This window comes from Gouania willdenowi, chromosome 8, assembly GCF_900634775.1.
Source record: "Gouania willdenowi chromosome 8, fGouWil2.1, whole genome shotgun sequence".
NCBI lineage: Eukaryota > Metazoa > Chordata > Actinopteri > Blenniiformes > Gobiesocidae > Gouania > Gouania willdenowi.
Window position 1 is genome coordinate 11,545,138 of NC_041051.1, and position 24,251 is coordinate 11,569,388.

At 37.8% G+C, this 24,251-nt stretch overlaps 1 protein-coding gene across 1 annotated transcript; it reads right to left on the bottom strand.

The window, feature by feature from the left end:
* Nucleotides 1-563: 563 nt before the first annotated feature.
* LOC114468673 (uncharacterized) lies at nt 564-22,752 on the bottom strand. Its single transcript, XM_028455699.1, has 5 exons — nt 22,018-22,752; nt 17,629-17,796; nt 7,589-7,713; nt 3,936-6,897; nt 564-3,310 (listed from the first exon to the last, which is right to left on the bottom strand). Exons 1-5 carry the CDS (start codon nt 22,468-22,470, stop codon nt 2,732-2,734), a joined length of 4,287 nt encoding a protein of 1,428 aa, XP_028311500.1. The 5' UTR covers nt 22,471-22,752; the 3' UTR covers nt 564-2,731.
* Between the last annotated feature and the right edge of the window lie 1,499 nt (nt 22,753-24,251).

Below are 24,251 nucleotides of genomic sequence, written 5' to 3' on the forward strand. Positions count from 1 at the left end.
TACCAAAATATCATTGACAGCAGGTAATATTTTATCCTCAAAATGTAGAAAAGTGTCTATGGTAGACTACTGTAAAGTCTCATTTCAGCAGGTTTACTTATAAACAAGCATGACAGCTCAAACATTTCAACCTGTCAACAGCTTTTCAAGGAGAAAAAGCAATAACACTGACGCATGATAGCTTCAATATGTACATGACAAACCTGTTTGGAAAAAGCTTTTTCAACAACGTCATGAAGGACAAATGTGGTGCAATTCAACAAGAAGTTCAAATATTTCAATCCAAGCCATTATTATCCAATCATCACTTTGTATCACTTATTATTTTATGTGACCAATGAATAAAAACTGAGCCAATACTGTAAAAAAATGTCCAGTGTGTAAAAATTGTTTATTATTGTCACCATTTGCATGATTCGATCACCTGATTATTATATTTATGGTAATTTACAAGAAGATTTTTTGTGGTATCGAATACTTTATACGGCGCAAATGTCAATTCTCACAGCAGGTTAATAATGGATTTCTTCATTAAAAATAACAACAACAGGGGAACGTAAAGGTGTTTTTTTCTTTTTTATTCATTAACTCTTCTTTTATAGAAGAGAAAAACTGACCCTATTATACAAATATAAGACAAAGATTCCCATTCATGTCAAAAAAATAAAATAAAAAATAATCATGTTAGCATGTTTTTTAAATTTGGCTCTACATGATGGTCACCGCAGATATTGTGGCTCTGTCACTTGCTGCCAGAACAGCTCTGAAGTGACAGGCTCCAATATACTTCTGAACATGTGCTGTGGTATCTGGCACCAAGACATTAGCATCAGATACCTAAAGTTATGAGAGTTGTACGCTGGTCTTCAATGAATCCAACATGTTTGTCCAGCATTGACTGGATTGCATTAGGATGGCAGAAATTTGAAAGGCCTCAAACTCGCTGTATTTCTCAAACCATTTCCAACCCTTTTGTGGCTCATTGTTCTGTTGAAACAGACACTTATATGAGATATTTAAAAAAAAAATAAACACTGTTAATGAAAAAATGTACATTGTTTGCAACAGTTTTCTGGTAGATGTGCACATACAGTAGATAAAGGTCCAAAGAAAGCACCACAACCTCAGCCTGCCTTCTTCTCAAAAAATAATTCATAAAAAGTTAAGCCTGAGTATTAGGAATATGGAATCTGTTTAAGTCGTGACAGGTTCATGTTGATCACTGCATTTTGTTTGGAGTCAGAAGTCCTATGAAGTTATTGATTACATATAGCCAGGGTTGGGGTCAAGTACATTTTTCAGTTACAATTCAATTATGATTACAGCGACCAGCATTTTTTATCCTCAGAAAGTCAATTACAATTACTGAATCTGAAATAAATAACCAAATAAAACGTAACCTTCCTCCTTTCTCAATTGTAAAATGTGGGAAAGCTTGATATGAAACATATTTTAATAATTAACTACATATGTGTAGAACTGTACATATAGAACTGTAACATGGTTATTGGGGATTTATAATTCCACAATTCAATTATAAATGACTATATTTTATAGAATTTTAAAGGCAATTACAATTACAAAGTGAACTATCTATTCTAAATTACAATTTAATTATGTTTCACGACAGCAACAGATTTTTAAAATTACAATTACAACTATGCCATATTTGTAATTCATTATCAATTATGCGATTACAATTGTAGTTGAGCCCAACCCTGGATGTAGCTTATTAAATACTTTTCCCTACCTCCTCCACTTTGATTAGAGTAGACCGGAGACATCCAAAAATACTGAAGTCCTTACAATGATCTGAACATGACGTTTAACCCTTACAATCTTGCTCTTGTCAAACTCAGACCAAATTTTTGAGTAAATTGTCCTTTTGCCTCATTTATCCGAGGCATTAAACGCTAAGTGCTATGCAAATGAAACAATCCCTTGACCTGTCAGTGTCTCTGGCCTATCAGCGTTAAGTAACTTCAGTGAGTTCCTTGTCATTGGCAAACATAAAACAGACAGTTTGAGTTCATATCTTTTTACATTTTATAACATTTGTGTACCGGCTTCAAGCTCTATTAAAGTAAAAATAATTTTCTGAGGTCCTCTCACTTAAAAATATGATCATAGATGAATAATCATAGACATTGCACCATCCTCAGGTGAGAAAACAGAACAAGACAAAGAAGAAAAAAAAAACTTTGTAACAGTAAAACACTGAAGTCATTTTGACCACAAAATACAACTGGTCTCGGTGTAGCATCAGTCCATTTTCTATATCTGAATTATTCAGATAAGGATTACGGAGAAGTCCCTCTTAGCACTATGACACAGATAGAGAATAATTCATTTGTTTGCACTTCGACATCTGCAGCCGATCTAGAGCTACAGATTACCTGAAAAGACGTTTTTTTTCTTTGTTTTTACCAACCTGTGGGAGAAAATCCCCCAAAGGTGCAAAAAGAACATGCAAATTGTCCCAAAGAGGCTTGGATAAAAGTCCTATCTGGTCTTTCTTGCTGTAATACAACATTTCAAAGAGGGGATTCACCACACAGCTATCAGCACAAAGTGAAATGAATTCCCTACAGGTGCTCTAGGCAGTTGATGCACTGGAGATCCAGACCTCCAAAAATTGACAAAAGCTCAAAAAATTAAAGTTACAAGTAATTGAATTTTCAGAGAGTTTCATTGGTCTGATCTGGGACAGTAAGACACATCCTGAGCAACACTAGCTGGTGCTTATTTGTCCTTCTCCTGGAGAACTAGGGGTGCTTCCTTTGCTCTGCTGTGGCCTTTTGTTCAGTTTGTCTTTCAGGCCCTTAAGGTTGTACAGTTTGCTAAATGTGAAGTTAAAGGGAATCTTGGTGTCATCTTGTCCCAAAGCTTCCTGCGATTCTGTCAATTGGCTCTTGGAGTGAGACTCAGCCAGAGGATTTATGCTAGCATTTCTTGGGCCTGAGTAGGGAGGGATCTTTGCCAAAGAAGTCTGGTTTGAAGTTTGTCCAGCTCTTGTCCTGCTTTGCGCTGTCGGTGGTTGTCGATAAGGGCTGTGCTGGCTTTGTGAGACCTGCCTCTGGCCAGCTGCAGCCACAGCTGGACCCTGTGCAGCAGCGAGAGGAGATGGTCGGACCGGTGACTTAGGAGAAGAAAGCGGTCCTTCTAAGACCTCAAGCACCTTGCTCTCCGTCTGGTTGAGCTGACGGCCTACCCATGGACGAGCCCCCAAATACTGGCTGACTGAGATGGATCGAGGAGATTTGAGAGGTCGGGAGGGGGATTGGGACCCACTGCCATGCTGCTGAACTCGCTTAAAAACAAGAATATTAGACACAGTCAGTGCAGTTTAACAGACTTTTAGTGTGCATGGAAAATCAAATTAACCTTCTTACAAAAGCACTAGAAAAGGACAAAGAAAGTGTCATGAATCCGCAAATGATGCGTGTGTGTTTTGTTTTTACTTCCTTTAATTATGGATGACTGAGCAGAGATAAAACGTGCCAACAACACCTGATTAACTTGAACCAATTGTCCTTAGATAAAAAGCTACATGACAAAATGAGCAAAAAAAGTTCAACAGCGATAAAAGTGGCATTATTAATCTTTAACATCTTCATTAATAATACATTGGTGTAAGCACGAGTGGTCCTTAATTAAAACTTGCACTGCAATCCACAATAAAGTCTCCTCGTTCAATTATGAACGAATGTGTTTCACACAGAAGACAGACCTGCACGTGCACCACATACTCAGAGACAAGCAGAGACAGAAATAAAGATATTTGGGCATGTTATTAACTGCTTGGTTAATTTAAAGAGGTCTCAAACATGCTTGGATCAAATATGATAGACATAGCTGTACAAAGTTAATACGCAAAGCATTTTTTATGTGACTCTTAAAAAGGGATGGATTATTTAAAGTTTGTACTGTTGTACCTTTTGTTCCTCGGCTCCTCGGCTGGCCAGGAACTTTTCTCGTCGCTCTGCAACACTAGCTCTTTGAGCCATCAGGTTTGATGCCTTTTCCCTTGCCGGAGACACTTTACTTGCTTTTTCTCTCTGATGAACTGTTTCTAGTTTAAGGTCCCTACTGGTGAACCGCTTTGACTCTGTCCCGTCATTGGTTGGTTCTCTCAAACTGACTCCTTCACCAAGCAGCCTATTTGCTGTTGATTTATTTAGCACTCTCTGCTTTCTTGAAGGCAATAACTCTTCCACCTCTGCTCTTGTTTCTGTCATACTTCTATCTTGTTTAGTTTCTTCATTGTCTTTCCTCTCAGTCTCGAGGGAATCTCCTGCCACCCTCTGAGTCACATCAGGTTCAGAGCCCTTTTTATCCTCCTGTCTTTCTTTTTCTTCTTCTTCTTTGTTGACCTCATGTGCCTTGATTGTTTTTGCTTTTTTCTCTAAAACAGAAGAGGGGGAGTCTCCAGCAAGCTCAGACAAAGCCTTAGTGTCACTAATTAAAGCGTCCCAGTCTGCAGCACCAGAGATATAATCTATATTTGTCGAAATTGTGTCAGTAGTGTTAAAATTTGAAGTGGTTGTGTGTGTGAAGCTAGTATGATCCTCAACCCTGTACAACCTGAGGTTAAAAACAGGCTCATTACATGGAGAGTCACTACATTCGAAATACTCGTCTGAAGTGGTTGATAGATTGGAGTCTTCTCTTGATGAAACATACCCGTCGCTAATTTCAGGCGTAGGTGTTCGAAAGTCTGGCGTGTATGATTGCAAGTCTGGCGTTGGTGGGCCCGAATCTGGAGTGGGCAAGTGGGTGGGAAATTTATCTGGAGTAGGACTTCTGGGCTTCAGGGATGTGATCGATTCCCCTTCAGATATTGGTGTGCGCCACTCCCGCACATATGTAGTTGGTGACAGGCTTTTCCCAAAAGTGTGTATGTTGCTTTCTACTTTATCCCTTTTCTCTGGTAAGTTGTTGTGTGTGTTATTTTTTAGAGTACTTGACACACTGTCTTTAGAAATTAGATCAGTACCAGATGTAAGTTTAGTAACACAAGCATTGTCTTTAGTTGTGTGAGGGTTGTTTGTGGCAGAACCATCAGGAGGTGTTCCAGGTTCTAAAGAGTGGACTGGCTCAGGCACATCAGGGCCATTAAAACTCAATGTATAATAGGATTTCTTTGGCGATTCAATGGATGCATTAGATTGTGTTTTTGGAATTATTTTGGAGTTTGATGCAAAAGTATTTGGGTTAGTTTCATCTAGCCTCATAGTTTCACTTTTACCTTCTGTAGCATTTGTAAAGGGTTTGTATAAAGGAGTTTGTAACACGTTTTCAGTGACTGAGTTCATCTTAACATGTCGTCCAACTGCTTCTTTACTCTTTGTCTCTTGGGAAATCATGCATTCATCTTGTTGTGGAGTTTCTTTGTTACCTAAATTCTGCAGTTTTGAGTTATTGTCAGGATTATTTGGCAAAACAGTTCGCTTTGCAGTTTCCTCAGGGGGCTCACTGGTGTCAGCTTCTGGATCTGCACTGGTGCTGGGTTTCTTTGCCAGATGAATCTGGCTGTTGCTGTTTGAACTGTCTTTGATAACCAGTCGGACAGTTCTTGGCTTGGGAACAGGAGGATCTAAGTTTGAAGAAGAGTTCCCGGAGGATGGAATGGGGGAAGGAATTTGGTTTGAGGAAGAGAGGTTTAAAGGAGATGAAGAAATGGCAGGAACAGCTGCAGTGGCACTTGAGGTTGAGTTTGGTGTTGTAAAAGAATTGGGGTTGTTTAGAGAAATGGAGGCTTCGAAGGGAGAGGTGGAGGAAAGGTTTTTTGCTTGTATGTTGGCAATTCTTTCTTGAAAATCTGTTGGCGACATCCTTGTCTTTACTTGCGTGTCTTGTTTTAAAGGCACTTGAAAGGACTGTACACCTTTGGAGGTCTGGGGATGTGGCTTATACACATCCTTACTTTCTGTGTTGAGATTATTTAACTTTTGAATCAAGTCTGACTTGGAACTGTTCATGGCAAGAGTTTGTGTTGCAAAGAGGGATGTGCCCTCATTAGGAAGAACTTTCTTGCTGCTTGTTTGTGGACTTGTGTACGCATTTAGGTTGGTTATTTTACATCCTGGATTTTGATTGGTGTCCATTTTAACAGAATTTTTGTTAGAGTTGTCAGGTTGAGACAGTGCAGGAGTCTGTTCGGGTGTCTTTTCTCTGCTTTGAACTTCTCTTTTTGTCACACTGAGCTGTTCGGGTTTAGCTTTTTCTACTGCCACATCATTAACTTTAGTTTCATTTTGTGTTGGTTGAAATTTATATATTTCCTGAACTTTATTACTGAGGTTTCTTGGCTTGGCCTCCTTGGGTAGGGTTTCTTCTGCTTTCATAAAAGGACTGCTGAATCTGATGGCCTGACTGGTTTCAAACATCTCAGACCGTTGCAGATGAACCTGAGTTGGTTTTCTAGTATCTCGTATGTTAATAAATCCAATTACATCACTTGCTGGGTCAGGTTCTGGCCAGATGGGTAGGTATGAGATCAAATGTGCTTTTTCTAGATCCACCAAACCAGGATGAAGGGGAGGCGCCTCCTCTTCGATTGCCTTTTTTCTCCTCTTAATCTTTGGATCCTCTGATGCTTCAGGCTCTTTTGGAGGTTCTCGAGCAACAGAGGCAGTGGGGCTAGGATTGTTTGCTAAGACAAGGGCATACTTTGGGTTGTACAGTTTTCTGGCAACTTCAGCAGAAGGGGCTGCAACAGCTATTGGCTGGGGTAAGGGCTCCAGCTTAGGCTCAGATTCTTTGGTGACTTGCCGAAGATCAACATGTGTGGAGTTTGCAAAAAGGAATCGGAAAAGTTGGTCAAAGCTATTTACAGCCTGACCCGTTGTGACAGTGATGAGATTTCTATCTAAACGAGAGGACATCCAAGTGAAGCTGCACAAAGAAAGTAAACGAAAATTAAACAAGTGAAGCTTGATCACAAAGCAAATATTAAAAATATGCTGAACACAATAAGACAAATACATATGACATGGAAATGGTTTCTGGTAGGAGTGACAAAATGCTGCAAGTACAGAACTGTCTGACATTCTTTGGCAAGTCACAATATTAAAATATTATTAAATATGTATTTGCTGTTTTTTTTTTAAACATGCACTTCATTAGAAAGTTCAAGCAATATATTGGATATTTTAAAACTGACTGAGATTTGGTGACAAAATCCAAATAAAATCTGCTCAGTTTTATGAAAACTGTTTTGAAAGCAAAGTTATGTTACTGAAGCAAATGTTAATGTGTTTGTCTCCTTGCCCAGGAGCAAGTCTATTCATGTTTTCCTTGTACTTGCACACTGCTGACATTGACAAGCTGTTTGTCTACAATGCAAAGAATGCATCTGATAATTACAAATCAAAAGGTTGCTCATTAATCCTTCAACCTGCCGAGGAACAGAACTGACAGTTATGCTACATCTAGAGAGCTAAAGTGATCATTGACTAGTGACTAGTGTCCTAACTGTGGCTAAACTACCTAATTGGCCAGTGATCGAAATTGTTAAAAAGGGCCTGACCAAGTCATAGTAGTAACACAAGGGGTTTGTAGTAAAACACAAATGATGCACACTAACTTGTATGAACCGGACACAGCCTTGTCTCCATCAACAAACATGAATCTGTGGCCCATTTGCCCTCTGACTTTAGTGCAAGTTCGCGTGTAGAACTCTGCCCCTTGTGTACATCGAACTCGGAGTTGCTGAAACACACAAAGTAATGAAAAACAATTATAATTACTGCTGCCCAGTAAAGGTCTGGGCCAGGCACTTTTAAAGAAAGCAAGACAACAGCTGTTAACATGTAAAGGCAGATTTAAAAACCACTGTCAAAAATGCAGTTATTAAAAAAAAAAAAAAATCAGAGGACATACAGTATACTGCATCTAGACACCATGGGGATGTTGGTAATTCATTTTTAACAATGATTTATTGCTTAATAAATACAAAACTGAATTCAAAAATGTCATTTTTGCATTGACTTCATTGGTTAACATGAAAACAAAATTGAAAATGCTGTGAAAAATGTTTTTGTTTTTGAGCTAAAATTCTGATCCAAACATCATCAAAAAAGACTCCAAAATTGGACTGATATATAAACAAACATTTCTGGCCACCCAAGGACACTTTATAATATAAACAGAATAATAAAAACAGTGCAATAGATTGTAAAACAGAATAATTAAATAAAAAACAAACAATGTAGAATAAATTATGGAAAGAGAATATGCAGATTGGTAGAAATGGGTTTTGAGTTTTAACAAGTTTTACAATACTGTTTAACATTGTGATACACTGTCGGCTCAGTGTTTGGTGAATCAAAAATCTGTGTGGATTGTTTGTGTAGGATAGTCTGAAGATGTGCTGTAGCAAGTTTAGTTTCAAATTGTGGGAGGAGATAGGTAAGTTTTACAGTTTTTGAAAGAAAAAAATGGATTGACTTTAAAATTTGCAATAGATTAAAATGTAAAAAAAAAAAAAAAGGAAAAGTTTGTTCAGTATTGGCGCTACATTCTAGATGATTTGTTGTACATTTTTCAACATTTTTAAATTCAGAGGCTGGCTGTAGAACCACCTTTAGGACTAATGTGCTATATTTGCAGTTGAGTCAATCTGGATATTTGTGCAAAATGTGGTGATTGTTCATGTCTGGGAAGTATGATTTCCTCAGAAGAAGAAAAAGAAGAACATGCAGGATAAAAATACACTCTGACTATTATAGAGAATCGGTGTCTGAATATGTTCCACCTTTAATGTTAACTGTGAAGGAACAGCTTCATCTGATCTCAAAACCTCCCGAAGACAACAACATTTGGGCACTGATTACTACTTTACATTATTTAGCTGTTTTATAATCATTACCAGACAGTATCTAAGATTAATTTTGGGTTTGTCTTCTGAATCACATCCACAGGCAATAAAAGGTGGATGTGCACACCTGCACAATCACATTATTTCTATTAAGCCTCTAAAGAAACAAATTAAGAAAAGCTGCTATTTTACTCAGGGTGTGTAGGCGTCATTTATTCTCTGCACTAAACACTTCACAATTGACCTGACAAGAGTAAATGAGCGTCATCCCAAATTGTGCATAAATAAAGATCATTGGAAAGCACTTTGGCACCTTTGACTAATTGCGCACATGCGCCCACATGCACACACACACACTCCGTGCAGTGTAAATATAGTTATTGACTCTTACATAGCAGACATCTAGTAAATCGCTCTCATCTTTGCTTGAGTTGTCAATGCAAACTTTCTCCTTCTCAAACCATCCTGAACAGATTTGTGCGTAATTGTTGGAACAGTTTAAAACACACAGTTGTGTTTACTCTCTTGTGTTTCTTTAACCTTACAAATAGAATATAGCCATAATGATGACTTTTTTTATATGGTGCATGTGGCAGAAAACCCTACTCTCCTAAATCAGGGTTTCTCAAATGGAGGTACGTGTACCCCGAGGGGTACGCAATCGCACTACAGGAGGTACTTAAGAGAGAGAGCAAAAGAGTGGAAAATGAACAAATAAAGTGTCAGTCTTGGTCCCACCCCAGGCGTGAGATGAACGGAAATGATTAATAAAAACTATAGAAATAAATCAAATCAGGACTCAGGAGCCACTAAATCTGTGTTTTTCAAACTTGGGGTAGGCACCCCATGTGGGGTCGCTGAAATTTCTGAAAAATGTAAATAGATTTTTTAAGTTTTTTAATAATTCTTCTTTTTTTTCTTTATATTAACAAACAATCTTAAATAACTGCATTTCTAAACTTTCACTTTGTGAAAGATAAATCTAGTTCAGCTAAAATGCAGTAAAAAAACTAAAAATATGAGCTCAAACATGATCAAAAACTAATTCTAGAAAAAAGTCTTTGGATTGTGACCCCCATTTTGATATGAATAATTTCTAGCAACTCCAAAGATTGTTGGGAACCACTGTTTCTTTCCACTTATTTAAAAATTTGCTTTTGTTTCAGGGATACGATACCGATACACATATGCATAGTATTGGCCGGTTTTTCGTCGCTAATAGCGATAGCTTGCCTCGGCATGCACTGAACACGTAACCATACGTGTTTTTGTGATCAGGAGTCAGGCCAGCAGTGAAAGTCGCAGAGAGAAAAACACAAAATGCTGAGTTTGAAAAAAAGTTTGATGCTGTAAATGGCATCGCCGTGTTTATAGCTAGCACTTGCCTATTACGATGCCAGCCTTTTAGTGCTGTATCAGTACCCTCCCGATACTAGCATCGTATCGGCACAACAGTAATTCTCACTAACTCGTGTCATTCCACAGAAACACTGGACTTCTTTTATTTACTTCCTTCTACAGCTTTATTCCAACCTTCAGGGCATTTATTTGTTCAGCTGATCAGATCTTAAATAGGCCAACTGTTTTTTCAACTCTGAATGAAAAGCAGTTAAACTGCTAACGACAGTACAAACAACCACTAACAAGGCTTAATGCTGTGTTTAGTTGTTATGCTGCAAAGAAGTGGAACAAACTGCCAGCAGAGCTGATGTCAGCATCCAATGTGAACATTTTTAAATCAAAGTCAAAGGCTCTATTTTTCTCTACTGCATTTGTACTCATACTCATTCTGTTTGTTGATGATTTGAATTGATTTTACTGATGATTTTAAATGTTATTATTGATTTTAAGGTGTTGAATATTTTATCATGTAAAGCAAATTGAGTTGGCTTGTGTATGAAATGCACTATACAAAGAAATTTGCCTTGTCTTGCCTTACTCAGTATGATTGAGAGGGAGATTTTTGGTCATGTTGTTGTTGATGTAAAGTGTTTGTTGATGATTTTAAATGATTTTACTGATGATTTTAAGCTGTTGAATGTTTTCTGTTGCACTTTTTGATCTTCTAAAGCAGTGGTTCTCAAAAGTGGGTCGTGGATCTGTACTGGGTGGGTCGCGGACAGCTGGTCAAAAATAAATAAATGCTTAATGTCTCTCATGTTGGACTTGTATTTTATTTTGAAAGAAACTTTTCCTTTGACAGACATGCTGTGAAATGCATGTTGCACAGGAAAATATATAGATTTATGTTTAAAAAAAAAAAAAAAGATTATATATGTGTGTTTTCAACAGCTATTTTTGAAAAACAACATTTTTTCGATTGAATTCTAAAAAAAAAAAAAAGTGGGTCGCGATTTAATGTCCGTGGCAAAATGTGGGTCCCGGGGTGAGACCAGTTGAGAACCTCTGTTCTTAAGCACTATGAGTTGCCTTGTGTCAAATGTCAAAATAAAAACCTACTGTTCTGTCAACACACCTAAAGATATCCAAAACAAGTTTTGCACACCTGTAAGTCCAATTATTAAATCTTAACTCGATCAAAAAAAACTGTCTTCAACCACAAAACAGTCAAAGGAATGTGGCGGTGCTTTCCCTGCAGAGGTGCCAGATTTTCTCACTCCCACACATGACAACCTATCTCCTTCTCCTCCCATTAGCTGTATCAACCTCTCCACCTCCTGCGTCAGATCACCTCAGAGTGATGTGGAAAACCAAACTGTCAACCCTGCCCTCTCCTACTTCTATCCGTCAGGTTTCCTTTCAGATCTTGGCTTCTCACCAGACTTTTGGAAAAGTTTGCAGCTCATGTTATAGATAAGTGGTTCCAAGGCTAATAAAAAAAAGGTTTTAAGTACAACTGCTTCTGTCAGGGACACGTGTCAGATCACTCAGGATAAAAAAAAAAGATAAACACAGTGCAATATTGTTCTTTAGTAAGCGATACTTTGAACCAAAGGCAGCGGATCAAAGTGGCAGCATGGGATGTGTAAGGAAACCTAAAAAGAAACTCCAGGGCATAACAAACACTGACAGGAGGAGAACATGAAACATGCACACGCACAAAAAAAAAAGAAAAAAGCCAGTTTTTCGAAACACGATGTCACTTCTCAAACAAATAATTTCTTCCCTGAAGCAAAGTGTGACTAAAAATGTATCCAACAGTTTAGAGAAATGAAACCATTTTTAAATAAGTATTTGTGATTCAAAATGTATTTCCTCCATTAAGTTGTCCATTTAGATTCAGATATTAGTAAAAATCAATTCAGCTTTTTACAGTTTCACTTTGGCATCTCTAAAAAATAAATGACAGACAGGCTGTGTTTATACAGTAAGGATGACAGTCATAAAATATGCCCCTGAATAAAAGTTTTACATTTTTTTTTTAAATTTAAAGCTGATATCCGTTGTTTCTGAGAAATCTATGTTTATTTATGATTCTTTTGAAATGCGAAAAAATACCTAACGAGTCTTTTACTATGGTCTACTGCCTGTGGTCATTCATATACATTTATGTTAGGGCTGGGCGATATATCGAATATACTCGATATATCGCAGCTTGTAGTCTGTGCGGTGTTGAAAATGACCATACCGTTAAACTCGCGGACTTTTTTTTTTTTTTTTTTTTTTTTGAAATGTCATCTTAATGACAACATGCACAAAAGGGCACTATTTGTTTTAAAATATTGTAGTGGCATTATGTACAAAAAGTGCACTTTAATTTTGTGTTTTGAAATGCCATGTGAGTTGCATCCTGCACTAATGTCTTGTTTTGAAATGTCTCTGTGACAATTTTGCACAGAACGTGCACTTTCTGTTGACAATTTTATGTTTGAGCCACTCACTGTTTAATAAATACAGTTATGTCAACTTTGACTTAGTTGTGATATCCCCTTTTTTGCATGAAAGTTTAAAATTGGCATATATTAATGCAGTATGATCAAGAATGTTTTAATGTAGACATATAGAATCATCATACTGGTGTGATTTTGTGCATCAAAGTGTTAATTCAAGGGTAATGCAAAATATCGAGATATATATGGTGTATCGTGACATGGCCTAAAAATATCGCGGTATTTATAAAAGGCCATATCGCCCAGCTCTAATTTATGTACGTATATAAGTCCCGCCTTCGTCCTATAGACTGCAAGAAACGGACCAAGATTTGGCGACATTTCTCATGGACAGGTAATAAACATGTTTTAATCAAAAGTTATGGCACTCTAACAATAAATGTGTAGTTTTTGTAGTTATGCGATTTTGTTATGTTTTGCAATGCGCATGCACAAACGTAGAGGCGTGGCTTCTGGTAGATTGGCAGAGGCAGTGGGAGGAAGTAGAGCTGTTGGGGGCGGGACATCAAGACGTTCTCTCAGAAACTCTGGATAGCAGCTTTAAAATAAATGTTTTTTATACCCAACTACAGTATCTATAAGAAATCATCCATCGAGCCACTGTCTACCCACATACTGTATGCATCTATATTGGAGAGGATGTTGCTCACACACAGCATGTGGTACTTCAAGTAAGATTTGTCAAAAACCAGTTTGGATCTTTTTCATGTGTGGCACTGGGCAAACTCATAGAAATTTTATAATAAAACATCACATGGTGAACTCTTCAAGTATGTACTATCTGTCATTACAAACAAGCAAAAATCTGAGCACTGCCTTTCCCAGAATTAACATACTTCATAATTTTAATTCTATTGGCCAACATTAATTGAGGAATTCATAAAGAAATTCTCAATTATGGCTGTGTTCAAAATGTCATACTAATGTATTACTCATACTAAGTCTCATGTGAAAAATTAGTTAGTAATGCGTTCACATTCGATAGTAGGAAAGATTAAGTACGCAAGAAATACCTGGATGTATACTATATGGGGACATTTTTTAAGTGTGCACGGTGGGCACACGAGTCGTACTCAACCGCCTCATGATCCATTATGAACAGAATGTAAAATCAACCTGGGACCGTCTTCAAGCTAAAACTAAGTCAAACATTCTCTTTTCAAAACAAAAGCATCTATTCTTGTCTTGCATTAGTTTTTTAACCTTTTTGTAAATAGGGCTCTTGTTTTGAAGCTAACCAGACATTTTGTCAGTAGCACAATGGTGGGTCTCCGAAAATCTCCGAAATGTCGGATGAAATGTGTTTCCGTGAGTTTTATGGATCTAATGACCACATGTTGATATTCTACTTGGTCACTTTCTCGCTTAAAACGTTTTCAGAATTTTCAAAGGTGAAGAATCAACAAAGACATTCCCGACACAACCAATGACTCACATTTTTTACACGTTATGCACCTTCTCTTAGACACATTGGTCACTTCTGTATGTATGTACCATTGGGAATAGATGCATCATGATGCCACTATATCCTCAACAAGCACAATATCAGTTGGAAAAGTTCTTTGGTTAGTGTGTGTATGATAGGATGCACATGTGTGTATTTTGTGTGTGAGTGGTGTTTTTCTCTAATGCTGGGAGCACATGGGCTGATAGTGCCTGATGTTTTCTATAAACGGTTTATTCAATTGCAATGAACTATTATTGTTAAAGTGAGGCCTATCAATAATTACTACTGTTGGCATGTCAGTGTTTCAGTTTATTTTCAACAATTCCAAAGTGAGAACAGGCCTGGACAAAAGCCCAAAATGCCTCTTAACTGCTTGGAAATGGCTTTATAGCACATTTAACAAACTTGAGTCATATTAGCCAACAGGAGAAAGTAAAATGACATTTAAAAAAAAAAAAAAAAACATGAATCATTGAGTTAATCACCAACTAATTCAGTTGTAAATATCTCAGTCAATGAATCTCCACAAAATGTGCAAGTCTCACAGTTTTCCCATGCTTATATCACATGAAGGCAGACATTATTAAATACAAATCAAATTGTTGAAAGAACTCCTAAATTTTACATAATATTGCAATTTTTCTAAATTAATCCACAACTTCTCCCTAAATTAAAAAGAAATTGGTCACAAAATGAAGGAAAATAAAAAAAGAAGATCTTGCAGTTATTGCCTGTGCCTTTACGTGTCATTTATACATGGAAGTGCAAACTTGGGCACATTCATGCTGAAAATTGCTCATTTTACGGGAGAAAAGGTGGAAAAACGCCTTTTCCCTTCTAGTTTAGTTGAGGCCCCTGAACTAAAATGAGTTTAATGCTCCTTTATAGGAACTGTGATGTGTTCACAACAAACTGAGGATTATCTCTGTTTTGAAATAAAAAATGAAATCATAAACAGTCAAATTACAAGTAGCAACACAGTGCAATATCTATACATACATCACTTCCAAAAAGATCATTGCTGTTCTGTGCAGGATTTGGTTGTTCCAGTCTATCAACATCTCAATGATTCCTTTTTAGATTCTAGTGAGGCAGCGTACTCGGCAGGGTTATCATTTTTGTTTTTTCCTACAGCAAAATGGGAACATAACTTTAGTGGCTTGTTTTGGGTCATTTTCAGGCTTCTCTTCTACAATCTGGGAGTCATCTTGGCAGCTTGTATTCAAAACTAACTATAAGTTCCCTTAGCTCGACACCATTTAAGGTGATGCAGCTCCATGGCAACACACCGCCATCGGCATGATTAGCTAAAAAAAAACCCATAGGCTTCCTTTGAGGCTAAAGCCCAGCATGCAGGAATTTATCCGTGCAAATTATAAAAATAAGCAAAGACTTTCTCCAGAGACTGATGAGTCATTAATTGTTTTAATTAAGATAAACAAATCACATTATTTAAGAACCAATAAAGAATGGACTGCTCTGTGAAGTGTTTTGTTGGCTTCGTTATTAGCATTTTTTAATGTAAAAGGTTGGATGTAATCTAAAAAATAACACTTTTTAAAACATAATGCAATCTAAGTAAAATAATAAGTGTTTTTCATTGAGAAATAGAAACCAACAAAAACATCCAAATATCATCAAATATCCTCTTTGCCAGATATTGGCAGTTATCTGGATCAGTAATGCTGATCATGGTGCCATATTCATTCACACTTAGGTTTGGAAGAAATTTCTAGGCAGTGGCTATCCGTACGGTTGCCATATTAATACACCAACATTCTATCCATACGCAGCGCCTCTATTTGGCCAGTTTAGGTCATGTGATAGGTCAGTTATTGGTCAGTTTAGGTCACGCGATAGGTCAGTCATTGGCCAGTTTAGGTCATGTGATAGGTCAGTCATTGGCCAGTTTAGGTCATGTGATAGGTCAGTCATTGGTCAGTTTAGGTCACGCGATAGGTCAGTCATTGACCTGTTTAGGTCACATGATAGGTCAGTCATTGGCCAGTTTAGGTCACGTGATAGGTAAGTCATTGGTCAGTTTAAGTCAGGTGATAGGTCAGTCATTGGTCAGTTTAAGTCACATGATAGGTCAGTCATTGGCCAGTTTAGGTCACGTGATAGGTAAGTCATTGGTCAGTTTAAGTCACGTGACAGGTCAGTCATCGGACAGTTTAGGTTGCGTGACTAAGACTAAACCAAACCCGGGTTGGGGTCAATTCCATTTTTCAGTTAATATGATGGGATTAACCCACCTTTAGGAGGTAGAGCAGACAAGGATTCTAGTTGAACATTTGCAGCCCAAGCCGGGCCAGGTCATGCATGTGTGAAATTATTGGGGGCCCATTGTGAGACTTGTGTAAGTGTTAAGTCCTTCTTGGCCTTTTGAAGAGACCTTGTCTGTTGCACATGTATTTTGTAGACAGGGACAAGGCTGGCCTAGAGCAGTGAGTGCTATGTATTATGTGTAAGCCATAGAATTTTTATTGAATTTTCATGCCAATTACAATTACAAAGTCAATTATCTAAACTCAATTACAATTACAACAGCAGCAATTTTTTTCAAGTACAATTACGCCATAATTGTAATTAATTATTAATTACTCGATTACAATTATAATTGACCCCAACCCTGACCCAGACCCAAAATGTGTTGCAATACTGGGTTATAACCTAACCCTAACTCTAAGATGCTACATACGTGTATTTCAGTACCCGTAAATTGCGACGACATACACAATCTGGATCTGATTCTAATTAAACTTGGTGGGGTCATTGAGGAACCAACCTAACATGAGTGGGTCAAATTTCATAAAGATCGGTCAATTACAAACCGAGATATACATTTTTGAAATTTCACCAATGATAACATAGGGATTTTTTCTTCAAACTAATCCAGAATCAGTAAATTGATATGAATTCCCTCCAAAATGTGTTGCAATCTTCCATTCTTCCATGACGTATCTTTGGTCACAATTTTTGTCAAAATCCATTAAGTAATTTTGCCGTAATCCTGACAAACATACAATCATTACCTCTTTGGAAGAGATAATGATTGTAATTTAATGACCTTTATTGTTTCCTGGAAATGTGTTTGCATGAGATCATCCAGACATGATGACATAGAGAATGGATACAACCCAACACTTCCAAAGCGTCCGGATTTACTGTACAGGACACTAAAAAAAACACCTGTGGTTAATCGTGAGAAAACAGCTTACAGGAAACACAATGGTATCCCTGTTGATTCAGGGCAAGATGTTTGGATAAAGCCTTTAACAAGTCACCTCAGGCCTCACAGAGCCATACAGAAACATTTACACCCATAATAGGCTGCAAATTCCTAAAAGTAGCTCTGCGGTATACTGCAGGGCCAGTACAAAAAACACACACAAACTCCAATAAAATACTATAAATAACTGAATACTCTTACAGGAAACTGAGCTGAAGTTTAGCTTCACTTAATAAAGCAGGATTTTGAATGCTGTGCAAGAACAATGTGCTCTTACTTTAAGATGTCCCGTGTGCATGTTGGCCCTCTGACACATGGCCATGAAATGAGGTAGATTTGTCCTCTCCAGTAAGATGTAGATGGACACTTTCCTTTTAAATCCAGCATCTATCAAATCTCTGAAAATGTCCACATCTGTGAAGACATCCATCACCACAGCTATTACCTGGAAACACACAAAACACATGAGAGCTTTAATTCAGATTAAAAATTAAATCATCTTTAAAAAGATTAAAAAAATGACTATGTAAACACCTAATTCTGAATGAAAATAGCCATTCTGAAATAAACTTCAATTCAAAGTAGGAGGCTTGTTTATTCTGATTTTATTTTCCAAACTGAATAATTCCTCTATATCGTTTATGTTTATTTCCGCGATTTTGATTGTTACACTAACCGATTACAAAAAAAATCACATGATCAAGAAAAAAACGATTATTTAAAAAATAAAGAAATACATTTCTTTATTCTTTCTTTTAACATATGTTTTATTTGCTAAATAAAACAAACTTCCACAATTTAGGATATCTAAAAAGAATAAAGCTTGACACACACGAAAAGAAAAAAAAAATATTATTAATACTAACTCTGTGTTGTTTAATGCACACACATGCCACCTCCTCCGCCCCGCCCCTCTCAAAGCCAAAGCTAAAGCTAGCCTGCAGGCTAACATGAGGAAAGTGTTTTGTTTTGTGCAAAAGTGTACATACTTGATTTTAGTGTTTGAAGGATTTTATTCATGTTTAAAGAATATATTTTACATTGTTTTGTGCAAAAAAAAAAAAAAAAAAAAAAAAAAAAAAACTTTTGCTTGACAAATAATCGTGATTTTAATTATGACTAAAATAATCATGATTATTGTGTTTTCCTATAATCAAGCAGCTTCTAAAATAAGTTCTCCTTCCACTCACCATCCTGTATAGTGGAGCTAGAGCAGCTGTTACATTAACCGTACAGGTGTTCTGCCTCCTTCCTCAGCTGCTCTGACTAAAGTGAAACCGCACGTTATTGTCAAGCTGCTGCTTTAAAACTACAATGAAAATCAAAAATTAAATACTTCTTATTATGTGGTCTTCTATATTGTAAGCAAAAAGAAAAGGTTTGTTTTGTGTTTTTTACTGGTAGACATGAATACGTCACGTTCGCCCCGGTCCAATCAGAACCCTTCCCAACCCTCAGACCTAAAGCATAATTGAATAAAGGCGAATAAACCTGTTTCCATGTAAACCTCAATTCGGAATGACTATTTCCATGTAAACACAAAGCAGAATACTTGAATTCCGAATTATTTAATTCTGAATAATTAATTCTGAATTAAAAAATATAATTTAACCGTGGTCATTGTCATTTAGTCCCAAATGCATCCAAGAAATGCAAGTAGAGAGCTATTGAGAACATTGTGTGTGTGTATAGAAAAGAGTTTCAGGCCTCAGGCTTGACACTACTGTGAGTATATGTAAAATATGTACAGTCTTCAGCTTCTTTCTGACTAAACAACAAAAAAGTTGTTCATCAGGTTTTATTAAATGGGTTTAATCAGAAAATGTTTGGCAAATTAAAAAATGGTCGAGTGTTGAAACAAGTCTTTCAGTTATTTGTCTCCAACGTGTTTATTTCTTTTAAAGCCCTATCGCCAATAGTGCTTCTTTCATCCAATGAGTATTCAGCATAAAAAGCTACTCAAATCTAAAATCAACATAAAACACATATGCAGTGTGCAGTATAGCTCTTCGTCTACTCCTCTTTGTCTCGTTTGGCCACGTCTGTAAAGTGACTCATCCATGACTAATCTCTGTCGCTACACTTTCACCAGCTGTTCAGGTGAATAAAGTTGGGAAACAAATGTCACCTGTGTGAGAGGAAAAAATATTGTCAATACTTTACGAAGATAGATTATGACCATAGGCGCTGATTTTGAATGAGCAACTCAATTCAACCAATGTACTGCATATAAGTGAAATATTCTGTTTAGTTTTTCTGTGTTTTGTTTATTCTGTTTTTGAGTCAGGCCTCCTGTGTTAACTCTCGTCTCTGTGTTCCAGGTATTCCTGCTCATGGCTCCACCCCCCCAGTGATGTCAGTGTGTTTGAGTTGTGACTGATTATCTGTCTCATGTGTTGCACCCAGGTGTGGCCCATTCCCGATCAAGCCTCCCACACTATTTAGCTGAGTGTCTGGTCACTGTGTTTGCTGGATCATTGTGTATTGTCGACCCTCCTTGTGTCCTGCTGCGTTTGTTCCCTGGTTTTCCTTCTGCTCGGACTCTTTTGAACTTTACACCTGCCTGATTCTGCCTCTGCACTTGGGCCCTCCTCATCCACACCACCAAGTTGTGACAGTAAGCTTTCAATGAAAGAGCTGGTTTTGTTGATACCCTCACATTTTTTTTATTATTCATTTAAAGTCCTTGGTAAAAACAAGACACATTTAAAAAAAAAAAATCAGTGAAGGTAGTCACAAGGATTTATGCTGCATTTATGCAGTCTTCAGCAGCACTGGACGCATCTGCCGCACAACAAGTTTTGCAGAATCAAAAACTGTCCCCATTCGCTTAATATGTGCGTTTGAAGTGAAGCACCGCCCACCAGCGACACATCCCACTGGGTGAGTTTCACTGCCTGCTGAAGCGAGGAGCTGTGCTCCTTTTTCTCCTCTCGTAAACATAAACCACCAGTGAAAAAAGCTGGTGTGATAAGCGGCTAATGCTATCCTAGCTCAGTGCTACAGAGAGAACATTTACCTGCTACTACTACCTCCTCGCTGATTCTCCTCCATGCAAAATCCTTCCTAGTCCCAGTTATAAAGGTCATGTCATACAGCTCCATCTGGTCACACACAGCTTCTACTCCATGGTTGAATAGGTGAACAGACCAGTGTCCGTGTTGACGGCCTGACGTCATCGTCAACAAAGACTTTGATTGGCTTTTGTCATACGAAACAGTCACAGGAGTTCAATATTTTAAACTTACGAATGTGCAAATATGACGAAAAATCGGGAGCACGCTCATACGGCCAACGCTATTGACGCGCGGATCGGACCGCACCGCATCTATCCATTGACTTTGTATGTAATCTGATCGCACGAACATTCCGAGACGCATCCGGCGTGAATGCAGCATTACACGATCAGGATTATTGAACTGATCGCCGATCAGTGAGTTTAAAAAAACAATCACCGATCTTATGAAATCAGGTTGTTTTTTTTTTTTTTAGGTAACGACCACATCTCTTCACATTTCTACCTGATACAGGTTCACGTTTTGTGTAAATGAGATAACAAAACGAGGCAGCGGCTATCCGTACGGTTGCCGTATCAATATACTGATATTCTATCCGTGTGCAGCGCCCCTATTTGGCCAGTTTAGGTCACGTGACTAAGATTAAACCTAACCCTAAAAATTGTCACGATATTGGGTTATAACCTAAACCTAACTCTATGTACGTGTACTTCGGTAACCGTACCAATAGCACCGAGGGTTATCCATACGGCAAATGTACAAATAAACACTTTCATAAAACAATTCAATGGAAGCATCTACAGAAAGTTTCATCACGACAATGATATCATTGATCGGATTGGCCGATCCAATATAGCTGATCAGATCGGTGTAAAGCCTAGTAGTCACTCATCCAAGTTTCACCTTAACATTCCTGTTTTTATTCTTTTCACTCGTCTGATTTGTTTAAAAGAGATTTATCAACAAAGCATTAGGAAATTATACACTATAATCATCACACAATAATAATAGTTATAGATAAGGGAGAAATCCTTCACCTCAACTTTATGGGCATCAGTGTTCATATGTTAATGCAACATATCCATATTTGAAAGCCGACAAATTGTAATTTTCAAAATACATTTATAAATATACCAAACCCTGAACAACAAATGTATTAAACCGGCAGCTGATTACTTCTTACTTGCATTCGTTAATAGGAAAAAAATAATCAATAATTTTTTTTTTCGATAACTACAATTTGCTCTTAGCAATTTCCCTCTTTTTCAACATTTTTCTTTCTTTTTTTTAAAGACTCCTGACATATTTAAAAAGGAGTTATTCAATGCGTTAAACATTATTATTATTTATGTATTTGTTCCTTTCGTAAAAATAGAAACCCAACATAAATTCCTTATGTATATCAAACAAACAAAGGTTAAATAGATAGATTTAAAAGGATAAATTAGACTAAATCACCTTTTAAAATATGTAATTCAGTTAGGAATACATGTTTATAATTTAATATAGATATGTATTTTTCACTCTTTTAGGGTTTCTTTCTTACTTCAAAACTGAGCAGCTTGTTTCTGCAGAAAATAAAATAGTGTCAAACTGTTCCAGTAGCCTATGAACTGTAAATAAATAAAGTGTTTATTGTTGTCTCCTACCTTGGAAGCCTGTATAATGATCTTCCTGACCACCTCCTTGATGTGGACCTGACCCTCCAATGGGGGCTGTGTGTAAACAGTGGTTCGCGTCACCCCGCGGTACGCCTCGCTGTCCGGCCAGCCCAGGTCCATCTGCGGAATGGAGATATCCGACATGTCGGGCCAGTAGTGCAGCGACAGCGGCTCCGGTTGGTCGACGACATTCTCCGGGAACAGTTCTGAACCCGGGTCGTAGGGCTCGATGCTCCTGGTGAGCGTCTCGAGCTCTGGGTCCGACAGGAAGCCACGTATGTCTCGCGCCTCCAGGTACTTGGTGAAGCCCTCGCGACCATCTCGCAGCAGCGCCTCGAGCGCGAGCCGCTGGTCCTCGCAGTAGAAGAACTCCGCCTTGGACTCGTGCGTCCGCGGGTTCACGTTGTTGTCGTCCAGACACTGTAGCTGGGATAGCGCCATTAGTCATCAATAAAACTAACTACAAACTATAACTGTACACCTGTCCCTTGAACTACTCCAGGTGTGGGAAAAAAAAGAGATCAAATGTTCTGAACTCGTCCTGGTTCCTCCTCCTTTGCTAAAACACACGAATAATAATAATGAAATTATTCCTTCTACGTGTAGCTCCTTCTCCTGCCGTGTTGTTCATTAGGCCGAACATCATGGTGTATTAACTCCATTGTCTTTCTCTCTTTCAGACTGAGGTCCACACCCGAGAGGAGAGAAGAGAGAGTGAGAGACAGGACGCCGTTGGCACCGCCCGACAGGTGTGACCTGACAGGTAAAACACACCTACCTGCACAAACAGACTCGCGCAGGTTTTTTCTAACGTGGCCTGCGAGGCTTTGTTGGGGTGAGATATTTTCATCATATGTAGACTTTTGAAGTGTTGCCAGCTTGGGCAGGTTCCCGGGTTCCACCCAGTTTGGTCTGTGAACAAATCCATCTTGAGAAAAAAGAGAGAAAATGTTTTTTTTTTTTTATGTTGGCCTTAATTGTATGGAAGCTATGGAAGCCCGTTTCCGCCACTTAAAAAAAAAAAAAAAAATCATCAAGGAAAGTCATAACTATGAGTTAGAAAGTCATAACTATGAGTTAGAAAGTCATAATTATGAGATAAGAAAGTCATTATTATGAGTTAAGAAAGTCATAATTATGAGTTAAAAGTCATAATTATGAGATAGAAAGTCATAATTATGAGAAAGAAAGTCATAATTATGAGTTAGAAAGTCATAATTATGAGATAGAAAGTCATAATTATGAGATACTTTAACACATTTACAGCAGCTTGTTCATGTGGTGAGTAGCTGACACTGAGAGATGGCTGATAAGACTATCAAAGACTACTTTAGACGGGGATTTTCAAATGATGAAATACTTTGTTTGCTTGCAAATGTCACATGGAATTGTGCTGAGTAAACACACCCTTGAAAGGATACTAAGCAAAAAGAGGCTCTGGCGTCGAAAGAATAAAACTGATGTGGCTGAAGTAGCTCAGTTTATTGAACATCAAATGGAGACTTCTGGTCAGTGCCATGGGTACAGATGGATGTACCAAAAATGTTGGCTAAACGGAATTGTGACTGACAGAGAAACTGTTTGAATATTGCTACAATTATTGGACAGTGAAGGTGTAGATCTGCGTTCAAGGAACAGGCTGCAAAGGCGTGTATACCACAGCCGTGGTCCAAACTATGTCTGGCATATTGATGGCTATGACAAACTTAAGCCATTTGGAATCGCAATCAGTGGATGCATTGATGGATTTTCCAGAAAAGTGCTATGGCTTGAAGCTTACAAGACAAACAATTGCAGGCTACTTCATAGATGCCGTGATAACTGCTGGAGGGTGCCCTGCCCGTCTGAGGCTTGACTTAGGAACAGAAAATGGACACATGGCACAAATGCAGCGCTTTTTGCATTTTTCTGAGAATCAAGATGAGAATGAATCAGTAACCTTTGGTCCAAGCACTGGAAACCAGCGGATTGAAAGATGGTGGCTGATCCTGCGAAGTGAGTGTGCTCAGTTTTGGATGGACCTGTTTGACAAACTGAGAGAAGATGGCTACTTCTCAGACACATTTTTGGACAAATCTTTGATCCAGTTTTGTTTTCTTCAAAAAATACAGGTAAGAATAACATACATTACATGGGCCTAGCTTAGGTGCACTATTACATTTGTTAATGTGATAATGAAAACACACATTATCCTAACTATTTGTGTACACTAATACTACTAC

Bases quoted from the DNA above. Each gene is read 5' to 3' on its own strand.
- LOC114468673 (XM_028455699.1), bottom strand. From the start codon at position 22,470: ATGGCGCTATCCCAGCTACAGTGTCTGGACGACAACAACGTGAACCCG. The intron at 6,898-7,588 runs GTTAGTGTGCAT...TTCTTTGTGCAG, and splicing joins GCTGTGTCCGGTTCATACAA to CTTCACTTGGATGTCCTCTC. The intron at 3,311-3,935 runs GTACAACAGTAC...CTTGTTTTTAAG, and splicing joins GAGGAGCCGAGGAACAAAAG to CGAGTTCAGCAGCATGGCAG.